The sequence below is a fragment of the Microcebus murinus genome, chromosome X (genome assembly GCF_040939455.1).
Source record: "Microcebus murinus isolate Inina chromosome X, M.murinus_Inina_mat1.0, whole genome shotgun sequence".
NCBI lineage: Eukaryota > Metazoa > Chordata > Mammalia > Primates > Cheirogaleidae > Microcebus > Microcebus murinus.
The window spans coordinates 11,050,855-11,070,871 of NC_134136.1; the positions used below are offsets into that span (position 1 = coordinate 11,050,855).

The 20,017-nt window shown below is 34.2% G+C and overlaps 1 protein-coding gene across 2 annotated transcripts in view; it reads right to left on the reverse strand.

Annotated features, from left to right (window-relative positions):
• Positions 1 to 1,303: 1,303 nt before the first annotated feature.
• Positions 1,304 to 20,017, reverse strand: part of BRWD3 (bromodomain and WD repeat domain containing 3) — a 161,700-nt gene continuing 142,986 nt past the window's right edge. For both annotated transcript variants that reach the window (XM_012790329.3, XM_075999313.1), the window contains one exon: positions 1,304 to 16,974. In XM_012790329.3, the coding sequence (XP_012645783.2) occupies positions 16,220 to 16,974 (755 nt within the window). In that variant the 3' untranslated portion in view covers positions 1,304 to 16,219. The remainder of the gene's footprint in view (positions 16,975 to 20,017) is intronic.

A 20,017-nucleotide genomic window follows, 5' to 3' on the forward strand; every position in this document is an offset into this window, starting at 1 on the left:
GTGAAGCTCCTTGGTCCTGAGCTTTTCTTTGATGATAGACTGAATATTATTGCTTCTCTTTCTTTGCTTATTATTTGTTTATTCAAGTTTTGGATTTTTTTTCTGGTTCAATCTTGGTAGGTTGTATGTGTCTAGGAATTTATCCATTTCTTATAGGGTTTCAAATTTATTGATTTGAAACAGTTCCTCATAGTAGTCTCTAAATATCCTTTGAATTTCTGCATTATCACTTGTGATATCTCCATTTTCCTCTGTGATTTTATTTAGTTGAGTCTTCTTTCTTTTTTTCTTAGATAGTCTGGCTAAATATTTGTCAATTTTGCTTATCTTTTCAAAGGCTAACATTTTGGTTTTTTATCTTTTGTATGTTTTTTTCAATTTCATTCATTTATGCTATGATCTTCATTATTTATTTTCTTTTACTAATTTGGTGTTTGGTTTGCTATTGTTTTTCTTATTCTGTAGGATGTTAGTTTGTTTATTTGAAGCTTTTCTACATTTTTATGTAGATACTTATGATAATCTTTGTTCTTATTACTGCTATTGCTGTATCTCACAGGTTTTGATATATTGTATTTTTGTTTTCATATCTTTTGAGAATATTTTTAATTTCCTTCTTCATCTATTCCTTAATCCACTCATAATTCAGGAGCATATTGTTTAATTTCCATGAGTTTGAATAGTTTCCAGTGCTATTACTTTCTAGTTTTATTCAATTGTGGTCAGAGAAAATACTTGATATGACTTTAATTTTTTGAATTTTTAAAGACTTGTTTTGTGGCCTAACATATGATCTATCCTTGAGAATGATCCATCAGCTGAGGAGAAATATATGTATTCTTTAGCTGTTGAATAAAACCTTCTGTCAATATCTATTAGGTCAATTGTCTTATATTGCAGATGAAGGCCAATGTTTCTTTGTTGATTTTTCTGTCTGGATGATTTCTCCAATGCTGAAAGTAGAGTGTTGAGGTCTCCAGTGATTTTTGTTGGAGTCTATCTCTCTCTCTTTAGCTATGATAACATTTGCTTTATATATCTGGGAGTTCCATTGTTGAGTGCATTTATGTTTAGAATTGTTATATCCTCTTGATGAATTGACACTTTTATAATTATATAATGACATTCTTTGTTTCCTTTTACAATTTTTGTCTTGAAATCTATTTTATCTAATAGAGGGATAGCTAGTCCTGTTCTTTTTTGGTTTTCATTTATGTGGAATATCTTGTTCTATCTCTCTATTTTCAGTCTATGTGTGTCTTTGTAAGTGAAGTGGGTTTCTTGTAGACAACATATATTTGGGTGTTTTTTTTTTTTTTTTCCATTCAGCCATTCTATGTCATCTGATTGGAGAGTATAGTCCATTCCCATACAATATCATTATTGATAGGCAAAGACTTACTACTGCCATGTTGTTACTTGATTTATAGTTGCTTTGTGGTCCTCTCTTTCTTCCTACTTTCCTGTCTTCCTTTGTTAAAAGTGATTTTCTCTGGTAGTATGTTTCAATTTCTTGCTTTTTATTGTTGTGTATCTGTTGCAGGCTTTTTAAATTTGAGGCTACCATCAGGCTTGTAAAAATCATTCTATAACTATTTTAAACATATGACCACTCTGCTTACAAAAAAAAGAAATAAGCAAAGGGAAATCTAAATGAAATTCTACACTTTATTCCATCCTCCCTTCAGCTTTTTAACTTTTTGTTGTTTCCATCTATATATCTTTTTATACTATATAGCTCTCAAATAGTTGTTGTAGTTATTTTTGATAGGTTTGTACTATAGTCTTCCTACTCAAGATATAAGTGGCTCATACATGGCAATATGTTATTTTGTATTTGTGTACTTACTTTTACCAGTGAGGTATATACCTTCAGATGATGACTTATTATTCTTTAATGTCCTTTTCTTTCATACAGAGGAGCTCCTTTTAGTATTTTTTGTAGGACAGGTCTGGTGTTGATGAAATCCATCATTCATTTTTTGTTTGTCTGGGAAGGTCTTTATTTCTCCTTCATGTTTGAAGGATATTTTCACAGGATATAATATTTTAGGGTTATTTTTTTCCTTCAGCACTTTGAATATGTCATGCCACTCTTTCCTGGCCTATAATGTTTCCACTGAGAAGTCTGTTGCCAGATGTATTGGAGCTCCTTTGCATATTACTTCTTTTCTGTTTTTCTTGCTTCTCTTAGGATCTTTCCTTTAGTCATGACCTTTGGGAGCTTGATTATTAAATGCCTTGAGGTAGTCTTGTTTGGGTTAAATCAGCTTGGTGTTCTGTGGTTTTCTTGCACCTGAATATTGATATCTTTCTCTAGGTTTGAAAAGTTTCCTCTTATTATTTCTTTGAATAAACTTTCTATTAATACCACAGTCTCTTCCTACCTCCACCTTGAGGTCAATAACTCTTAGATTTCCCTTTGTGAAGCTATTTTCTAGATTTTGTAGATATGCTTAATTTTATTATATTCTTTTTTCTCTTTTTCTTCTGACTGTGTATTTCAAATAGACTGTCTTCAAGCTCACTAATTCTTTTTTCTGCTTGGTCAATTCTACTGTTGAGAGACATTGATGCATTTCTAAGAGTATCAGTTGAATGTTTCAGCTCCAAAATTCCTGCTTTTTTATTATTTCAATATCTTTATTAAATTTCCCTGACAGGCTTCTGAGTTCCTTCCCTGCATTGTCTTGAAGGTCATTGAGTTTCTTTGGGACAGCTATTTTAAATTCTTTGTCTGAAAGTCACATATTTCCATCACTCTTGGATTGGTCACTGGTACTTTATTTAGTACATTTGGTGAGGTTATGTTTTCCTGGACGTTCTTGACACTTGCAGATATTCATTGATATCTAGGCATTGAAAATTTAGGTATTTATTCTAATCTTCACAGTCTGGGATTGTTTGAATCCACCTTTCTTTAAGAAGGCTTTTCAGATATTCAAAGGGAATTGAGTGTTGTCATCTAAGTCTTTCATCACTACAACTATGTCAGCACTGGGGGTGACCCATGCCCAGTAATGCTGTATCTTTTTTTAGACTCCTAGTGGTACCACCTTGGTGGACTTGTGTAAGATATGCATGAATCCCCCTAGATATGAGGCAGTCTCTCACTATTTTCCCTCACTTTCTGTGTTAAACTACTGGAGTTGGAGGAGGAGTGATGTGGGCTCTCTCTCATGACCACCACAGCTAGGATTGTTCCAAGTCATACCTGAAGTCAGCCCAGTGTCCCCAAAGCCAGTGGTGACTATTGCCTGGCTACCTCTGATGTTTATTCATAGCCCAATGGCTCTTTAGTCAGCAGATAGTGAATCCTGCCATGACTGGGTCATTCCCTTTAGGGCAGTGTGTTTCTTTCTGGCCCATGGTGGATCTAGTGAAAGGGTCAGCCTTACAAAATTAACAGAAAAATATCTAATCCTACAATTTCCTAGTAACAGTTAAAGATCAATCCTTTGAATTCTCTCACTAACAGGCACCGTGTAGGAGTTCTGTTTTGCACAACTCCTGAAAAGAGCTGAACAAATAGAAAGGAGATGTACATTTTTCTCTTTTATAATTGCTTTTCAGGATCTGTTTTACAGAGTTCCTGAGTGAACAGCAGGGTGTGAGTTTCAGGTCTCAGCCATATTTCCAGGGAAGAGTCACATCTCCTGTGATAAGCCCTTTTCCAAGGAAAGGCATGAGAACCAACTCTTGGACTTGACATTCTGTTGCTGCTTCTGCTAACATCTTGCTGCTGAGAAGAAAGAAAGGAGCAGATGCAGCAGTTTCTCACAATAATCACTATCTTTTTTCCTTTCTCTCTGTTCCCATAACAACCGACCAGCCTCTGGCCCCTGTCTGTGCAAGTGTCTCCCTTCTCTTGTGAGTGCCTCACCATGCAACTCCCCTCTCTCTTTTTCCCCTTTTCTGGCCCAATTTCCACATAGGAAAAAGTAGATAAACTTCTTCTTCCTATCCTAAACTTTGGAGAAATCTTTCGCAAAACCCACACGCACTAGTTCTCCACCCTAACATCTAGAAATACCATCCAATAACTAAGGCCTGGAATCAGGGGCTTCAGGGTTCTGTTTGGCATTTTATTTTACTGTGACTGAGATGGTATCCGAGTTACAAAACAAAATCCTCTGAACTCTTCCCTTTCCTTTTCTCAAGTGGAGGAAGACTCTCTGTGAGCTGTACTTCCTGGAATTTGGGGAGGAGTGACGCAGGCACTGGCTTGGATGCCACCATTTGTGTCTCGTTGGGTCACATGTAGCCCAAGTGCACTGGCTCCAAACCTGCACATCTGTAGGAATTGCCCAAGGACTTCAGCCTTTGTGGCCTGATTGCCTTATTAATTTATTCCAGGCCCCAGGCCACTTTTTGTAAGCCTGTGGTGAGGCTATCCAGAACTCAGTTTTCAGGGCAGAGGATTTCCCTCTGGCTGGGCTGGTGTAAATGCTACCTCCATGGGCCCTGGAAGAATTCTGCTCTGTGCTGTGTTCACCTGTGACAGGGCAGCCCTGAGTTCCAATGCAAATTCCCATAATCACTGCACTTTCCCTCCACCAGGCACAGAGATTCTCTCTCCACTAGGGATGCTGGTGCAGCTCAGTTGGGGATGGGGAAGGGGCGATGTAAGCAATGCAAGACTATCTTTTCTGCCCTTTTCAGTGCCTCTTTCCTTGACATAGTATGACAATTAGGTACTATGATCACTAATCTGATTTTTAGTTCTTTTGAAGGTGCTTCCTTGAATGGATAGTTGTTGAATTTGGTGTTTGCACGGAGGGGCGTTCCCTGAAGGTTGTCATTTGGCCATCTTGCTCTGCCCCCCTCTCTAGACAAAAACAGAACTCTTTTATTTCTAATAACAATTTTTAAAGTCTGTTGCTTATATATAACTACAGCTTCTCTGCTTTTCTTATGATTGCTTCTTATATTGAATATTTTTGCCATCGTTTTATATTTCACCTATTTGTATCTCTAAATCTAAAATGTCTCCTGTACATAACATATAACTTTGTGTTTTTATAAAAGATTTTGTTAAACGTGTCTTTTGATTAGATTGTTTAATCCATTCATATTTAATGTTATTATTTATATGGTTGGATTTACTTCTGCCATTTTTGCTTTTCATTTTCTGTATTTCATGACTATTTTTTTTGAAACTGGACTTTTAGATAATATATTGTAACAACTCTGGGTACTGAAACTTTCTGCCTTCCATGGTTGGTATTTTTATTTGCTTGTTTATGTGTTTACTCACTGGCTGGATTATTTTACTGAATTCTATTTTCCCTCCCAGGTGTTAAGAGTCTAATGTGGCTCCTTATGCAGGCTCAGCTTCTAGTATGCCCACAGTCACCCTGGAATACCACTGGTTTATGAAGGGGTCTCTTTCTCTCTGCACACACTCAGCTGTTAGAATTAGAATGCACTAATTACAGGATGATTACTCAGTTGTTTTCAATAATGTCCTTTAGCATAAATTACACTATAAATGAATCCAATTAATTTCTGATTCTTTTGAAGGAATAGTTTTTGAGGTGAGTGATATTTATTCTGACCCTAGGAGGACTCCTCCCAACTCTTACCAATTCTCTCTGGCAAACTAACCTATCTACAGTTTAGCTTATATCTTGAGTCTCCTCACTTGTCTTTTCCCACAATCTCCACTAGTCTTAATAGTACTCTTAGGCCTGTTGCAAATAAAGTTACTTCCTTTGGGAAGAGGCTAGCTATCTGTTTTATGGCCTGCTTCTCCCTCCAGGCAAGAATATCTTGAGCCAGGGCCCTGGAACTGATGACTGAGATAATGGCAATATTCTGAGTGACACACCTCCATCTAGAAGGTGAACATTTAGTGGGGGCAGGGGAGCAGCCTGAGGACTTTTTCTGGCAAGGAACAACAATCTCAAGAGCTGGGGCAAGAGTGATTAGGACCTGTCATCTTAGCTTGTAGCACCAAGGCACCTCCATTCCATGAGTGGGGGCTAGGCAGAAGAAGGGACCCCCCACCTGTCAACCGCAATCATTGGGACTTAGCTTCAGCAACACTAGCTGGGGGGATGGACAAGGAATACTGATGTCTTGTTCTTACCAAGAAGAAATTTCTTGGCCTAGAAGATGGGGAAACAGGGAACCCTGGGTTCTTGGCTGCAACAGTATAGAGTGGAGTCTGAAATTGGATGAGGAGTGGTCTTGCTTCAAATATAGATTCTCACCTTTCTTTTTGAATTTTCATTAATTTTCTTCAATAAATGTTTGTTCTATTTGTTGTTTGCCCTGAAGAACATTTCCAGAGGCTTATAAGTGTTTTTTAAAATACAGTTTCCACCAGTTTCACTGACTAGTAAGTTATTGGACTCCACACACTGTCATGCCAGAAGTCAATCTTTCCGATTACTTTTTTACACTTCCTAAATTGAATTTGGTAAGACTTTCCTTATGAAAAGCAAACCTCCTAAAGCATAGGATTTTGCTTCCAAATAAATAACTTTAACCAGTAAGATACAGGGTTTACCAAGATTCTAAGAATATCAAACCTCTAATAAAAGTATGCTTTGCAGATTAGGAAGATGCATTTAAAAAGGATAAGAAATAAATATGAAAGAACAGACCTTGGAAATCATTTTGTGATCAACTTCAGTTTTCTATAGCTAAGGACAACTGAAACCAAGGAAAACAAGGGAGTTGATCAAAGCCATTCAGCAAATCTCCAACAGAGCTAGGCCTAAAATGAGCCTGATGGGAAGTGGCATGTATAATAGTTAAGTACACAGGCTTTGGAAACATGTATCTGAGTGTAAATCCTGCCATTTATTAGCAGTGTGATCTTTTGTTTCTACACCTCAGTTTCCTCATCTGCAAATTGGAGCTAACAATAATACTTTCCTAATAGGGTTGAGTCCTTGAGAAATATGCCCATTCTTATTAATACAATAATTCTGACATTTAAATCACCATCAACAATCCCTCTGTAAACTCCCTGCTTCATGCATCTGCCCCTTCCCCCTAACCACCAAAAAAAACTCAGGTGGGACTTCCCCAAACCAGTTTGCTGTGATCTGAGGCTGCTGTGTTTAAGTGACATGGACACTCTGAACATTAGGGAATTTCGTTTCTCATTAACCCTCTAACCCCCAGTCTCCTACTCTCCTCTAGTTAAGATGGATCTTAGAAAAATCTCAAAGTTTTCTCATATCTTTCCTTTCTCCTCTTTTTCACCATAATCATAGTATCTGAATTCAGGTCAGGCTACTTCCATTTAAACACACATTATCAAGAATACAGGCCAGGTTGCAGAATAGTGCCTAACTACAGAACAAAGCTCTGACCTAGATTTCCACATTATATCCTCCTAATACAAGCAAAGATTAATATAGGTATAATCAGGGAGCCAAACTATACATTATCCAACTAGAAAAATAAATCCTCCTATTTTGAGGCCCAAAATAAACCAGAACTTACTAGAAATTAGGAAGTGAGCCCAGAGAAAATTAATATGCTCTATTTTCTATTCCCTGATTGATTTTTACAGCAATCTTTGTTGACAGAAGAACTCAATAGTTTATGTGCTGGAAACCAATACTTCTGTTCCTTGGATGAGGATCAGAACTAGTGGAAAGTGTTTAGAAGAGGAGAAAAGGTGGCATTGTGAAATATGAATGAGACCAATGTAAATGCCATGAACCAAATGCAACTTGAGCAAGCTTAATGGCTTTTTAAAACCCATTGCAAAACTCTATTTCTTGAGAATAAAGAGAGCAAACACAAGTATTGAGTTAAATTACTTTAAACATTTTTTTCCTAATAACCACACATACTGTGACAGAATTGCTATAAAATTCAAACCAGCGGGGGTTCAAATTCACTTCACTGTATTTATAGGGTTACTTGGACGCTTACCAACTACCACCCCTGCCCCAAAGTCTTAATTTGGAGAAAAAAAAAAAAACATTAAAATGATTCCAAATGATTGGTATATGGATTGGCATAAAGGAGGAGTGACACGTTACATGAGTAAAACTCATAGTTCAAAGAATGTAGGGGGAAAAAAATCCCCAAACAAAAACCCTAAACTAAACCTAGGGATTAAATCAGGAGCTCTGCTGCATTCTCTGGGAAGTGTACCTGAAACCCCATTTGAACTCAGAAGGGAAAAATGTTCTAGGTTTTATACTGGCAAGGGGACATATAGGTTGGAAGGTTGTAGTAACTGATAAATTTTGTATTAAGTAAAACCATATTTGTATACATAATTAGCATAATTAATCTTTAAAATAAGATAGGAGGAAATTCACTATACTTTTCTTGGGCATTTACACTTTTGCAAATTTGTGTAAGATATGCACTTTAATAAGAGTTCATTCATTTTTCTACTTTTAAAACCTGGTAACCTTAAAAATTTAGCCCCTAACTACCACATCCCAAAAGTACTATGTGGCTCAAAAAGCCACACCTCAAAGTCCTCTATTAAATGATCTAAACCAGAAGAAAAAGGAAACACAATCTTCAAGATACACATGCATGATTTAAGAATCTCCATTTCATTGAGATTGGGAAGGAGGAAAATAGAACAAAACATCATCCCATTAACAAGATATGAAAACTAAGACTAGAGACCTGGAAGCAGATATCCTGGATGAATCAAGGCTTTACTATTTACCAGCCATGTGGGCTTATGCAATTTATTTATTTTACTAAAACTTATCTTAATTTACTGATAGTATCATTCTGATGATTGAAACTGTTAGAGAGATGGACTTCGTCAACTGTAAATCTCTTTATAAAATTACCATGCTTGGAACATAGAAGGTACTCAGTAAATGTTGATGAATGAATCAATAAATAAAAAAGCCTGGGAAGAAATAGTCTAATCTTCCTTTAGCCATTTCTTATCAATGATATAAAGAGAACGGGCTACAAATTCCTGCTGGTAAATATCTTCTATGAAGGAGATCCCTATACATATTTAGAACAGAATGTGACTCATTATCTCAGATAATTCTCTGATAATTTCTGCTTGAATAATTATAAGAAAATTGATAAAAGGTATTTTCATGTGAAAAACTTGTCATTGTACTCACCAGTCTTAAACTGTTGAGGCAACCAGAAAGCAAAAATGTATATACCACAAACTTGGCACTATTATCTTGTATTAATAACTACTTTTATCATGAAAATGATTAACCACATTTAGAATAAAAATGATCACCAACCTCCAAAAGTGAAAGTATTACTTGGTAATTTAGTGACATGGGCCTATTTTCTGCTCTATAGGGTCAGGTTAGACATTAACACTTATGTTTTTATATACAAGATTGGCTCTAATTTATAAATTAAAATTTAACATATAGAAATAATTCAGAACAACACTTCATTGTTAACATATTAGATGAATAATACCCAACAGTAACAAAATATTTCTCTAAAAATAATCTATTATACATACAATGTAGGATGCAAATCTCATTTCAACATATTGCAAATCTCAGTTGTTTAAAAGACAAAGGGGGAAAACAACTTAAAGGCAGTTTTACTGCCTTAAATTACTTGATGGACTACACAAAATTGCTAGTATAAATTAACATGTTACTATACAAATTCTAATTAGAATTGCAACAAGACAAAAATCAACCACAAAAGCATCCCTAAAAGTGAATAAACCCCACCAATTAATATTAGTAAGTTAAATTAAGCAATTTTAAATATTTTTATTTCTTCATATGTTTATAAAACTTGTAAAGTTGAAGAGAACCATAAAGATGCTGAGCAGGCAAGTTGCAATTCAACCTTTACAAATTAATGAAAGAATACTAGCATCAGAAAGATTTTTAAAAGTCTTTAATATCAAATTAACTATTATTTTTTTAATAACTGTTAAAATTTTCTATTAGATATTGTAATCTTCCGGTGATAAGTAGCTTTATTAAGGCAATTGTCACAGCTGGCAATGTAAAACCTACTAAAGGTATATATAGAAAACAAAGAAAAACAATGTTTCCCAAAAACTTTGGAGAAAAATTGGCACTATAAAAACTTAATTTTATTTAATGTCTTATTTGGTCTACCAGTATTATGTAGCATAAAAAATCTCTTAAGTATTTATATAAAAGACGAGAAAACAACTATAAGTGTATGGGCTTAAATATCCTACCAAAAATCCCATTTAAAAAATCAACTCCCAGCCTCAATATATTGGATTCAATTTATTTTGTGCATTTTTGAAAAGTAGCTTCAAATCCTCAGGGGCATATAATTGAAAAACAGGATAGAGAACACTTTTGCTCTAGACCTTCTCAACTAGGGAAAAATGGATCTTTTTCTGAATACTGCTATAATGTTTTATCATAAAAAAATCTTTAATTTGTCTATTAAAATATTTATCAGGTCAGGTAAAAAAAATCAAAGTACACTAACAGAGAATTTTTAGTGCTAACACTTTTACATCTTTAAAGTGGTCTATCTTTAACCAATCAAGCAACTAAACAAAAACACCAAACACCTTATCTCTATCTCAGTCTCCGAATATTATGAAAAATCAGGCTACTTTCACAGCCATTGGATATGCCAGAAGATAAAGGAGGTATTTTTCTAAATATCTTATTTCTTGATTCTAAATACAAAAAATAGACAATATATGTATAGAAGATACAGTCTAGTATTTGGCCAGCTTTCTTATCTTGAATCTAGTAGAATTCCTGCCATTGGGAGACAAATTCTGGTTAACTGTATAGGTTCAGACCTAGGATGAATGAATGTTCCTGTTAGGGTATTCAGATCCTTGCTCAAAAGTCATCTCTCACCTCACTCCTCCCCCTCCTACACTGATTTTAAGCACTATTTTCAGTATATTTAAGCTTTGTAGGCAATTTGACTATATATTAAATAAAAATGCCAGGGATTCATAGCCCAGTTGTTAAAACTTACAAGAAATATTAGATATCTATTAATTTTGAAAAGCTATACAAATCAAAGTGTTGACTAATGCTTTGCAGGCTATTATTTAATGCACTAACCAGCTCATATTTAAAATATTAATATCACATCTAATATATTTATTATCTCTATATCTAAAGAATACTTGCAATGACTAAGACAAAAAAAAACATTTTCTTTGAAAGGAAGAAGCACCATAGTTTCTCATATTAAAAATTAATAGTAATAAAATATTCTATGACAAAGAAACAAGAAAGAAAAGAATGACCCAAGAGTTATGTGTTAAAATCTCTAAAGCTGATAATAGAAAGGTAACTTCATATTTCTTTCTTCTTGTTAATTTATCTCTGCTACATGAGTTAAGGCATAAAGCAGCAAGAGTGCAACTGATTCCAAACAACTTGGAATTTTATTGTAAACATCCCATAAAGAATGGCAACAAATTAATCCAGTTTTTTTGTCTTTGAAGATAATTGCTTATAATGAATGACAACTGCCAAACAAAACATCTTTTATAAACCAAGCCAGTTTAGCTTACCTTTCTTTACTGAGTTTTAGTTTAATGGACATTTTGCCCATATACAACATCACATCAACTATTAACTGAATGATTTTCCATCTTAAAATGTACGGATACTAAGAACACAAGGTACATGTTTGTTAATACTGTGTAAGGGATTACAAAAGACAAGGATGATAAGTTACAGGACAAAGAAATAAATTACTGATTGCCATCACCACAGTATTGTTTAAAGAATTAACATTTGTAGTACTGCCTAATGTGTACTTGGTAACATGTGTAAAAACACATTTCCCAACTGGATTTCTAAATAATTTTATATGTGATTTTATAAGTCAATTACCAATGGCAGTTTCAATATGTATCAATAGTTTTATTTTTTTAGAAAATACTTATCATGCTTTTATATGTCAAAGTCTCATATTCTATATTTAATCAAGATAGGCATAAGAATAAGAAATGGGCATACATATAAATCAGGAAACACACCTTAACTCTAAACTGCAGGGCTTTTCTACTATACTTCTCCCATCAATGGTTCAGAAATTTCCAGTATTGTTGAAGTGTGCCAAATTAGGTACAGTCTTCATTGCAGAAAGATAAGTCATGATAAAAGCAAGCGGGAAAGATGAAAAAGGAAATAATAAGGCTATATAAAAATAAAATATCAAGAAACCTGAGTGTTACCCATATTCCAAAAAATACAGCACCATGAAAAAAATTAACTTTATATGGGAATTTAATCAAAATTCGATAAATTTGATAATTAAAACTTGGTAAAGACAATTTACTAAGAAATTTTTCATTTTTCATTAGCATGGAAATATGTTCACGCTAATTTTTAAAACAAGCCTTAAAAATGACCTTAGAATATTTTATTTTTCAATAAAACTTTCATAAAGCCTTATATACCATGAAAATGTTGATTTAAATGTCAAAAGTTCCATCTCTTCCCCCAGAACACTAAACTATTCGTTTCACAACTCAAAATGTTATCATAATTGTTTAAAAGGCTGGAAATTAAAGTATACTGACAATTATACATAAAGCACGTCTCCTTTCCATGGATTTGAAAATTCCAACTTTGAAGATAAGTACCAGTTGGTAAATGTGTATAAAATAATTCCCAAGATAAGTGAGTAATAAGGTGTTTAATTTATCATTACCAGAAACATACAAAAATTTTGAAAAATGCTCAAAAAAGTTTTATCAAAAAGTTAGAAGTGGCATTCACATTTTTCTCTTTCATTCTATTATTGTCTTATGACAATCTACAGGATTAAAACAACAAAAAAGATAAATCACTCAAATGTACCTCAAAGCATTGGAAGGCTGAGTTTGATATCTGAACACACAGTTCTGCAGAACAAAATTTATAATTTTACTCAGTTTCTTTGCCTCTGGTTGAAACAAAATGTTGTAGGAAAGAATTGTAGCATAAGCCTGATCTCTGGTGAGGGAAACAGAAAAATAAAGAAAAACACAAATTAAAAGAATAGAGTAAAATAGGTACATGAAAAACTTACATTGATTATCTAGAAGGTATAATGAAATGGATGGTCATGCAGTAAATATACAGGCTAAGGGCCAGAGAGAGGCAAAGAATTGGTAGATAGTGTCCTCCATATAAAATATCCTTTTATGTTTGAGATAAGGTGTGTCAAGTTGGGGAAAAAAAAACTACATACACACAAATGCACACACATACACATACAAAAACAAATTTAGTCATTAGGCTAAGACGGTAGTGAATGTTTTGGAGAGCATCCTATTGCTGGAAGAGATATACACAGCAAGCCACAGAAGAAATATACAATTCAGGTTTTATAAATATATACACATGCTAAGATCTTAAAGCTGGTAATTTAAACATTATTAGCATTTATGAGAAATATAACAGCTCACTATTCATATCTAGCATAGGATTAGGCTTATACATGTGTATGCTCTCATGGACCTAAATATAACAGTGGTTTTTCTTAGCAACTTTTTTAGACTTTTCTTAAAAATTCTTAGCTCATTTCCTACTTGCTTTGCTATGGCTGAACTCAGATATTATTTAGGTTTAAAGGGCTTGAAAAAATTAAAATAATAAAGTATTCAAAGTGACACAAATTACAACACATTCACAGGAGGTGGTGTTACAAAAAAGCAAAGTATAAATTTGAGGGGAAAAAAAGTCCAGATATAAAAGTAAAAATACTATCATCCAAACTTCTATTTTCACGCTTATTAAAATAATTTGCATGCAAACAAAATTATCTGTTTGTTTTGTAATAAATGATAACTAAGCTCATCTAACATACTGTGGTGACTAACTCTTTAAATCTTAATAACTGAAATCAACAATACAGCAAAATGCTGTTCACTAGTATTTTCACAGTTTTCACTACATATAAAATATGCTTAAAAATGTTTTCAGCCTTATTATTCTAATTATCTAAACCTAGAAAATCTTGACATTTGGGGAATAAATGTGGCATCTTTATTTTTCAAAATAAATTATAAATAAAGCTCCAGAAAGCTAAAATCACACAAACGGCAATTCTTCTACATTTCAAGAGGTCAGCTCTTCATAGAAGAATATCAACAAAAAAATACACACTAAAATGATACACGTGATCCACATTTGGGTATATCCAGGAATTTAAGTGACTAGATTACTTTGATTAGGGTAGGCCTAATCCTTTGATTCCAGGAAAACACAGGCACAATTTAGTCTAAATGCCCAAGAGATGAATAAATGAAATAGAATATTTTAGTAAAAATCAAATGTAGTTTCAACTAGGAACATTCTGAATCTATACTATGGTTAAAAGTGGCAGCTGAGTTACAACCAGTAGTTTTGGTTTAGTGAAAAAAAGACTATAACAACAAAAAAAATATCAGCTTGGTCTACTGTCCAGTAACAGAAGTTAGTGCCATTAACGATTCACAATACTTTCTTAAAGCCTGAACATCATTTCTACTGCAAGTGAAAATTGCTTAAAGATGTCAGTCTAACATCCACCCCGACACTTCCAAAAAAGCAAAGTTATGTGTGTACTCCTTCCTCTGCACTTAAGGATTTTCAGATGCATGAAATGACTGAAAGCATGAAACAAAACACATTAGCTTAAGAAATATCCTGGGATAAAACAAGGTATACATTAAGAAGTCTGTTTTATGCCACATGTCTGCTCTAAGTGTAACAAATTTGCTATTACAAAAACAGAGATCAATATTATTCCTCTCACATCAAAAATCTAAGTATGTAACAAATTAGCAAATCTTCAATCTCAGGTTTGAGGAGTAAAATTGATCTTGGAACTCAAGCTCACTTATGGAACCATGTGCACTATACTGCTGTAAACAAGACCGTAAGAGTTTTTGAAGATTTTTTTCCATCTATAAAATAATGATTCAAAATATCAGTGTGCAGTGCAGTACAGTGAGGTTCTTTTCTGAAAGACTAAAATAGAAGAACCCTTTGGAATGATATGAGAAGAACTTATTAAGTTTGACTCAAAATACTAGCTAGCCGAAACATTCCAACTTAAACTAAGTGCTTTGTTAAATTTTAAGATTCAAATGAAACCAGTAACTCACAGATGTTGAATAGTAAGTGGTGGCAGAAATATAGGCAGTAGCCAAAGTCTACTTAGACAAATATGTTCTAAGAAAGCCTAAGGTAGAGCATACTATACTTATGAAAATTTGTTAATTACAACTATTGAGAGCCAATATGATTTTAACCTCTCAGTTTATGAGTATTCATTCTTACTAAGATTGTTCTATTTCTCCTTAGTCAGTAATGAATAACAGCATCTATTTTCTTTAACGTTTCTAGTAATTGTAGTTAAGAGGTAGCTGAGCTACTGTTTAAAGAAGTTATTCTTTGTGGATGAGGATTTTTCAAATGTTTAAGTTATTCTTTAAGCTACACAATTTCTATTAATGCAAGAAAATATAAAAGGAAAAAGAAAATGGATGCAAGAAGCTTTTGCATTTGGCACCTTGTCTAGATTGATACCTCAAGTATTCTTTTTTAATAAAGTTAATGCACACATCAGGACATACCACAAAGATTTGCTACATATTTACAAGGCACCAACCCTTTCTCACCTTTAACGTGAATTAAGCAAATCAATGAAAAGCATATCAAGATCCCCCCACCCCCCAAAAAACTGTAGTATAAATATATACTTCAGTTCAGTACAATTCATGAAAGTTTGGCCTGGGAAAAGTAAAATAATCCAGATCGTTCTTACAATATAGAAACTGTAAACATTTAATAGCTGCCTTTAGGATTGGTGTATTGTGCAAAAATTATTATTACTGGGTATAGGAATCAAAATGGCAAAAACAAACTATATAAAACTCTACAAGGTGCTAAACTTCTGTGATATAAAAGCAAAAGAGGGATATTCTACTGAGATAAAAATGTCATGCAACTCTTAAGAAGCTGAATGCTCCTTTAATGTAGTAAATCTGTAGTGTGTGTGTGTGTGTACACGCACGCATGCATGCATGTGGACACATACACACACATGTGTGTGTGGGGGGGCAGAATTTTTTTTAATTTAAGGCCTAATGAGTAAGGCTTGTTAGAACAAATGAAGTGTGGAGATCAAAAGTCTTGAAACAAATGTATACTGGCATAAATGGAAAAGCACCAATGTGAAAGGAAGCAGAAGTCCCCACACAATTTGCTTTGTAGATTTCCTGGTAAATTCCCTGCAGTAGAAGGCCTTTGAATTTTTTAAATTATTCTAAATTTATTAACTGTTAATAATTCCATCCCATGAGATGGCTAACCCTGGCTTTTTCTGTCATTTTACGCACTCTGCCTGATCTGGATGTACCAAGATTCAGAGGATCCTCAGTGGACACAAAATTGTCATTATCAGAATCATCGTTATATAAAACAGTCCTCCTGCCTTGGTTTCTTGTTTTAATTCGAGGCAGTCTACTGAATCGTCCCGAAAACATGGTGTCAAATTCATCTTCTGCAATACGTGCTCGTTTGGCTCTGGTGGCTCCTCTAGAAGCACCTCTTCCACCTCTCCCTCTCCCTCGCCCCCTAGTGCCACTTCCACCTCTTCCTCGACCCCCTCGTCCCCTGCTTCCTCTTCCTCTGCCTCCTCTACTCCATCTACCCCATCTTCCCCATCTGCCTCTTCCTCCTGTGCCTCTTGTCTTCCAGTTTCTTTTTCCATTGGCATGTTGCTTTCTGAGTTTTCTTTTAGGTCTGGTTTGTATGAATTTACTATAGTCATGGTCTCCATCTACGTAGTCTTGATCTGTTCTGGAAGTTGATTCAGAGTCAGAATCAGATCCACAGGTACTTTCAGAACTTAAACTGGATCCTAACTCTCCACTCTCTGAGGAGGATAAATGTGATTTCTCTTTTGTTTCTTTTTTCTCTTTCTCTTCTCCTCCCATGCTTTCATCTTCTTCTGAAGCACTAAGTAATTTTCTCTTGATTCCTGTCCGGGGCTCTCTGCCATCACCATTTGTAAGAGGTCCATCAAGAGAGTGATCTAAAGAAAAATGAATGATTTTTAAAAGTTAAGCTTTCACATTGATAAGACAATTATTTATGCTCAAAAACAGTCTATAGTTACCCAAAACAGATGGGATAAAATCATGGAGGTGCTGGAATAAGAAATTAAATTTGTTTGAAATAGAAGATACTAACATTTTTTGTCTGACTTCTTTTTATATGGGGGTGTGGATTGTAGGGGTAGAATAATGGGTGATGAGGTAGCTGGAAAGAAATTTTAAGGGCTGAACTTTAGGAAGAATTATCTGGGAACATGAATCTAAACAGTTTCACTCATTCATTCAATAATATTAACTGATTAACTACTGTGGGCCAGGTATTGCTAGGAGTTTGAAATATGGTGATGAACAAGACAAAGTCCTTGCTCTTGGGATTTATATTTTAGAAGGGATAGCTTAACAGATAATGAAGTGAATAAATAAATAATAAAATTTCACATAGTGAGACATGCTATAAAGAAAAAGAAAAGAGGGTAAAAAAGAGTGTGAATGTGTGAATAGAAGGAATATTTTAGATAAGGATGATTTCTCTGCAGAGGTAGTATTTGAAGAAAGAACTGAATTAAATGAGATCTGAGGAAAGTTAATATCCATCAGAAGAAATAAGAAGAAAGTCAGCATAACCAGAGTGGAACAGAAAAACAGGTAGTGGTAGGAGATGACTGCCAGTGTAGAGTTTTATGCTGGAGTAAAATGGGGATTTACATTTTTAGAAGAGCACTATGGTTACTATATAGAAAACAGATTATATCCAATGGCAGGATTTCATGACAAAAAAGAGAAAATAGATTATATAGGAGGAAAGACTGGAGGCAGAGAGTAGTTGGGAGTCTACTACAGTAGTCTGGGTAAGATATGTTGAGGGATGTACCAACAGAGGTGATGAGAAGTAATTAGATACGGAATATTTCCTTCTAAAGGAGCTGTAAGAATTATCTTTTAATTTTGAAGGTTGAATTGATGGGACCTGATTACAGATGAGATGTCAAGTGAAAAGCACAGCTAATATTGTTGAAGGTTGACTTCTCGGTTTTATGGCCTAAGAAACTTGTTGAATGGTAGAGATATTTTGCTACATTAGAGAATACTGAAAGAGGAGTAAGTTTGAGCAGGATGCTGGAATAATCAAGATTTTAGTTTTAGATGCTAATAGATATCCAAGGAAAGACATTTTTAAAAAAGAAAAAAACATTAAAAAGCAGGTGGATACACCAGACTGGAGCTCAGAGGAGAGGATTAAGCTGGAAATATAATTTTGAAAATTGTCAATAAATAGATGATATTTAAGGTCATAAGAACTGGGAGAGCTCACTGAGAGAGTAAGTAAAGAGAGAAAAGATAGCTGAGGACTGAGACCTGAGATGTTCCAAAATTTAAACATAAAGAAAAATCAGCAAAGATAATTAATAAGGACCAATCAGTGAAGTAGGAAGAAAACAGGAGTGAACTAGAAGGATTAGAAGGAGGAAAGACTAAGGTTGTGGGTTACTACAATAACAAGATTAATCTAATAGTCTATGTGTTATGGACTGAACTGTGTACTGTCTAAATTCATATGTTGAAGTTGTAACCCACATGTGACTACATTTGGAGACTAGGACCTTTAAGGAGATAATTAGGGATAATGAGGTCATAAGGATAGGGTCATAATCCAATAGGACTGGTATCCTTATAGGAAGAAATACCAGATCTCTATCTCTCTTTTTCTCTTGCTATCTCTGTGCAGAGTGAAAAGGCCATGTGAGAACACTACAAAAAAGGGTCCATCTACAAACCAGGGAACAAAGCTCTCAGACACCAACTCACATGGCACCTTGATTTTGAACTTTAAGCTTCTAGAACCGTGAGAAAATAAATGTCTGTTGTTTAAGCCATCCAGTCTATCATAATTTATTATGGCAGTCCAAGCTTACTTAGGCTAAAGACTAAGGTGATGGCAATAGAAACTGTAGACAAGAGATTTAAGTGCTATTAAAGAATTGTAGAATTCATAAAACTTGGCAACTAACTGCACATGAGGGATAAATGGAGAGTCAAAGAACACTGTGAGATTTTAAGCTGGGTGGTTAAGAAGATGGTGGTGTCCACTAAAATAGTAAGCCAAGAAAAAGAAGCAAGCTTCAGATGCAAAGATGATAAGTATCCAAAGATTTTTGTTTTTATTAAGAAGCACTTGGAAGTGAAACCAGTAAAATAAAGAGATATTTGAGCTATGTATCTACATTTTGAGAATCATCACTGATGTAGTCATAAGATTCCTTTACATGTAGAAGACAAAAATGAAAAACAAAAAACAAAAGGCATCAGGAAACTCTGCAAATAGAGAGTAAGTAGGGCCAAAGAAAAGAAACAGAGATATAGAATAATCAGAAGAGTATAGAAGCCTGGAAGTAGAGTTCATAGAGAAGGTAGCCAACAGTATGCAATGATACAGAGATCAAGAAGATAAGGACTAAGAAAAGGACACTGGTTGCCCACTGAAGAGTACTGGTGATTCTGGGGAGAACAGCTTTTGAAGAGTGGTTGGGACAGAAGCCAGACTATAAAGGATACAGGAAAGTGTGGATGGAAAGAAAATAGAGGCAGAAAGTTATTTTTTCTGAAAACTTGGCAATTAAAGGAAGGGAAAAATGAGAGAAGGCAGTGCATGAGTATGCAATGTACAGCATGATCAGAGGCAAAAGTAAAGGTATAAATTGGGAAAAAATAAAGGCACTAATTATTTTAAAGCAATCAAATATGTTTTAATATTTCTCACATAACCAATATAAAATATATCTGTGGAAGTCTATTTTAAGTTATTTGATGTTAAAATAACAAAGGATAATCTACTTAATCTTTCACTAAAGATGCACATAAAATAAAATCTATATTCTAATAAAAATATTTGTAAAAGCATACTAATTAGTCTTCAGAAACTTCAAATAGCTAAACATGTTAAAACATTCTATGAATATACTCAGGGTCTATAACATAGGACTAAGTGTAAGAAGAAAGTCTGAATAACAATAACCTTAAAAT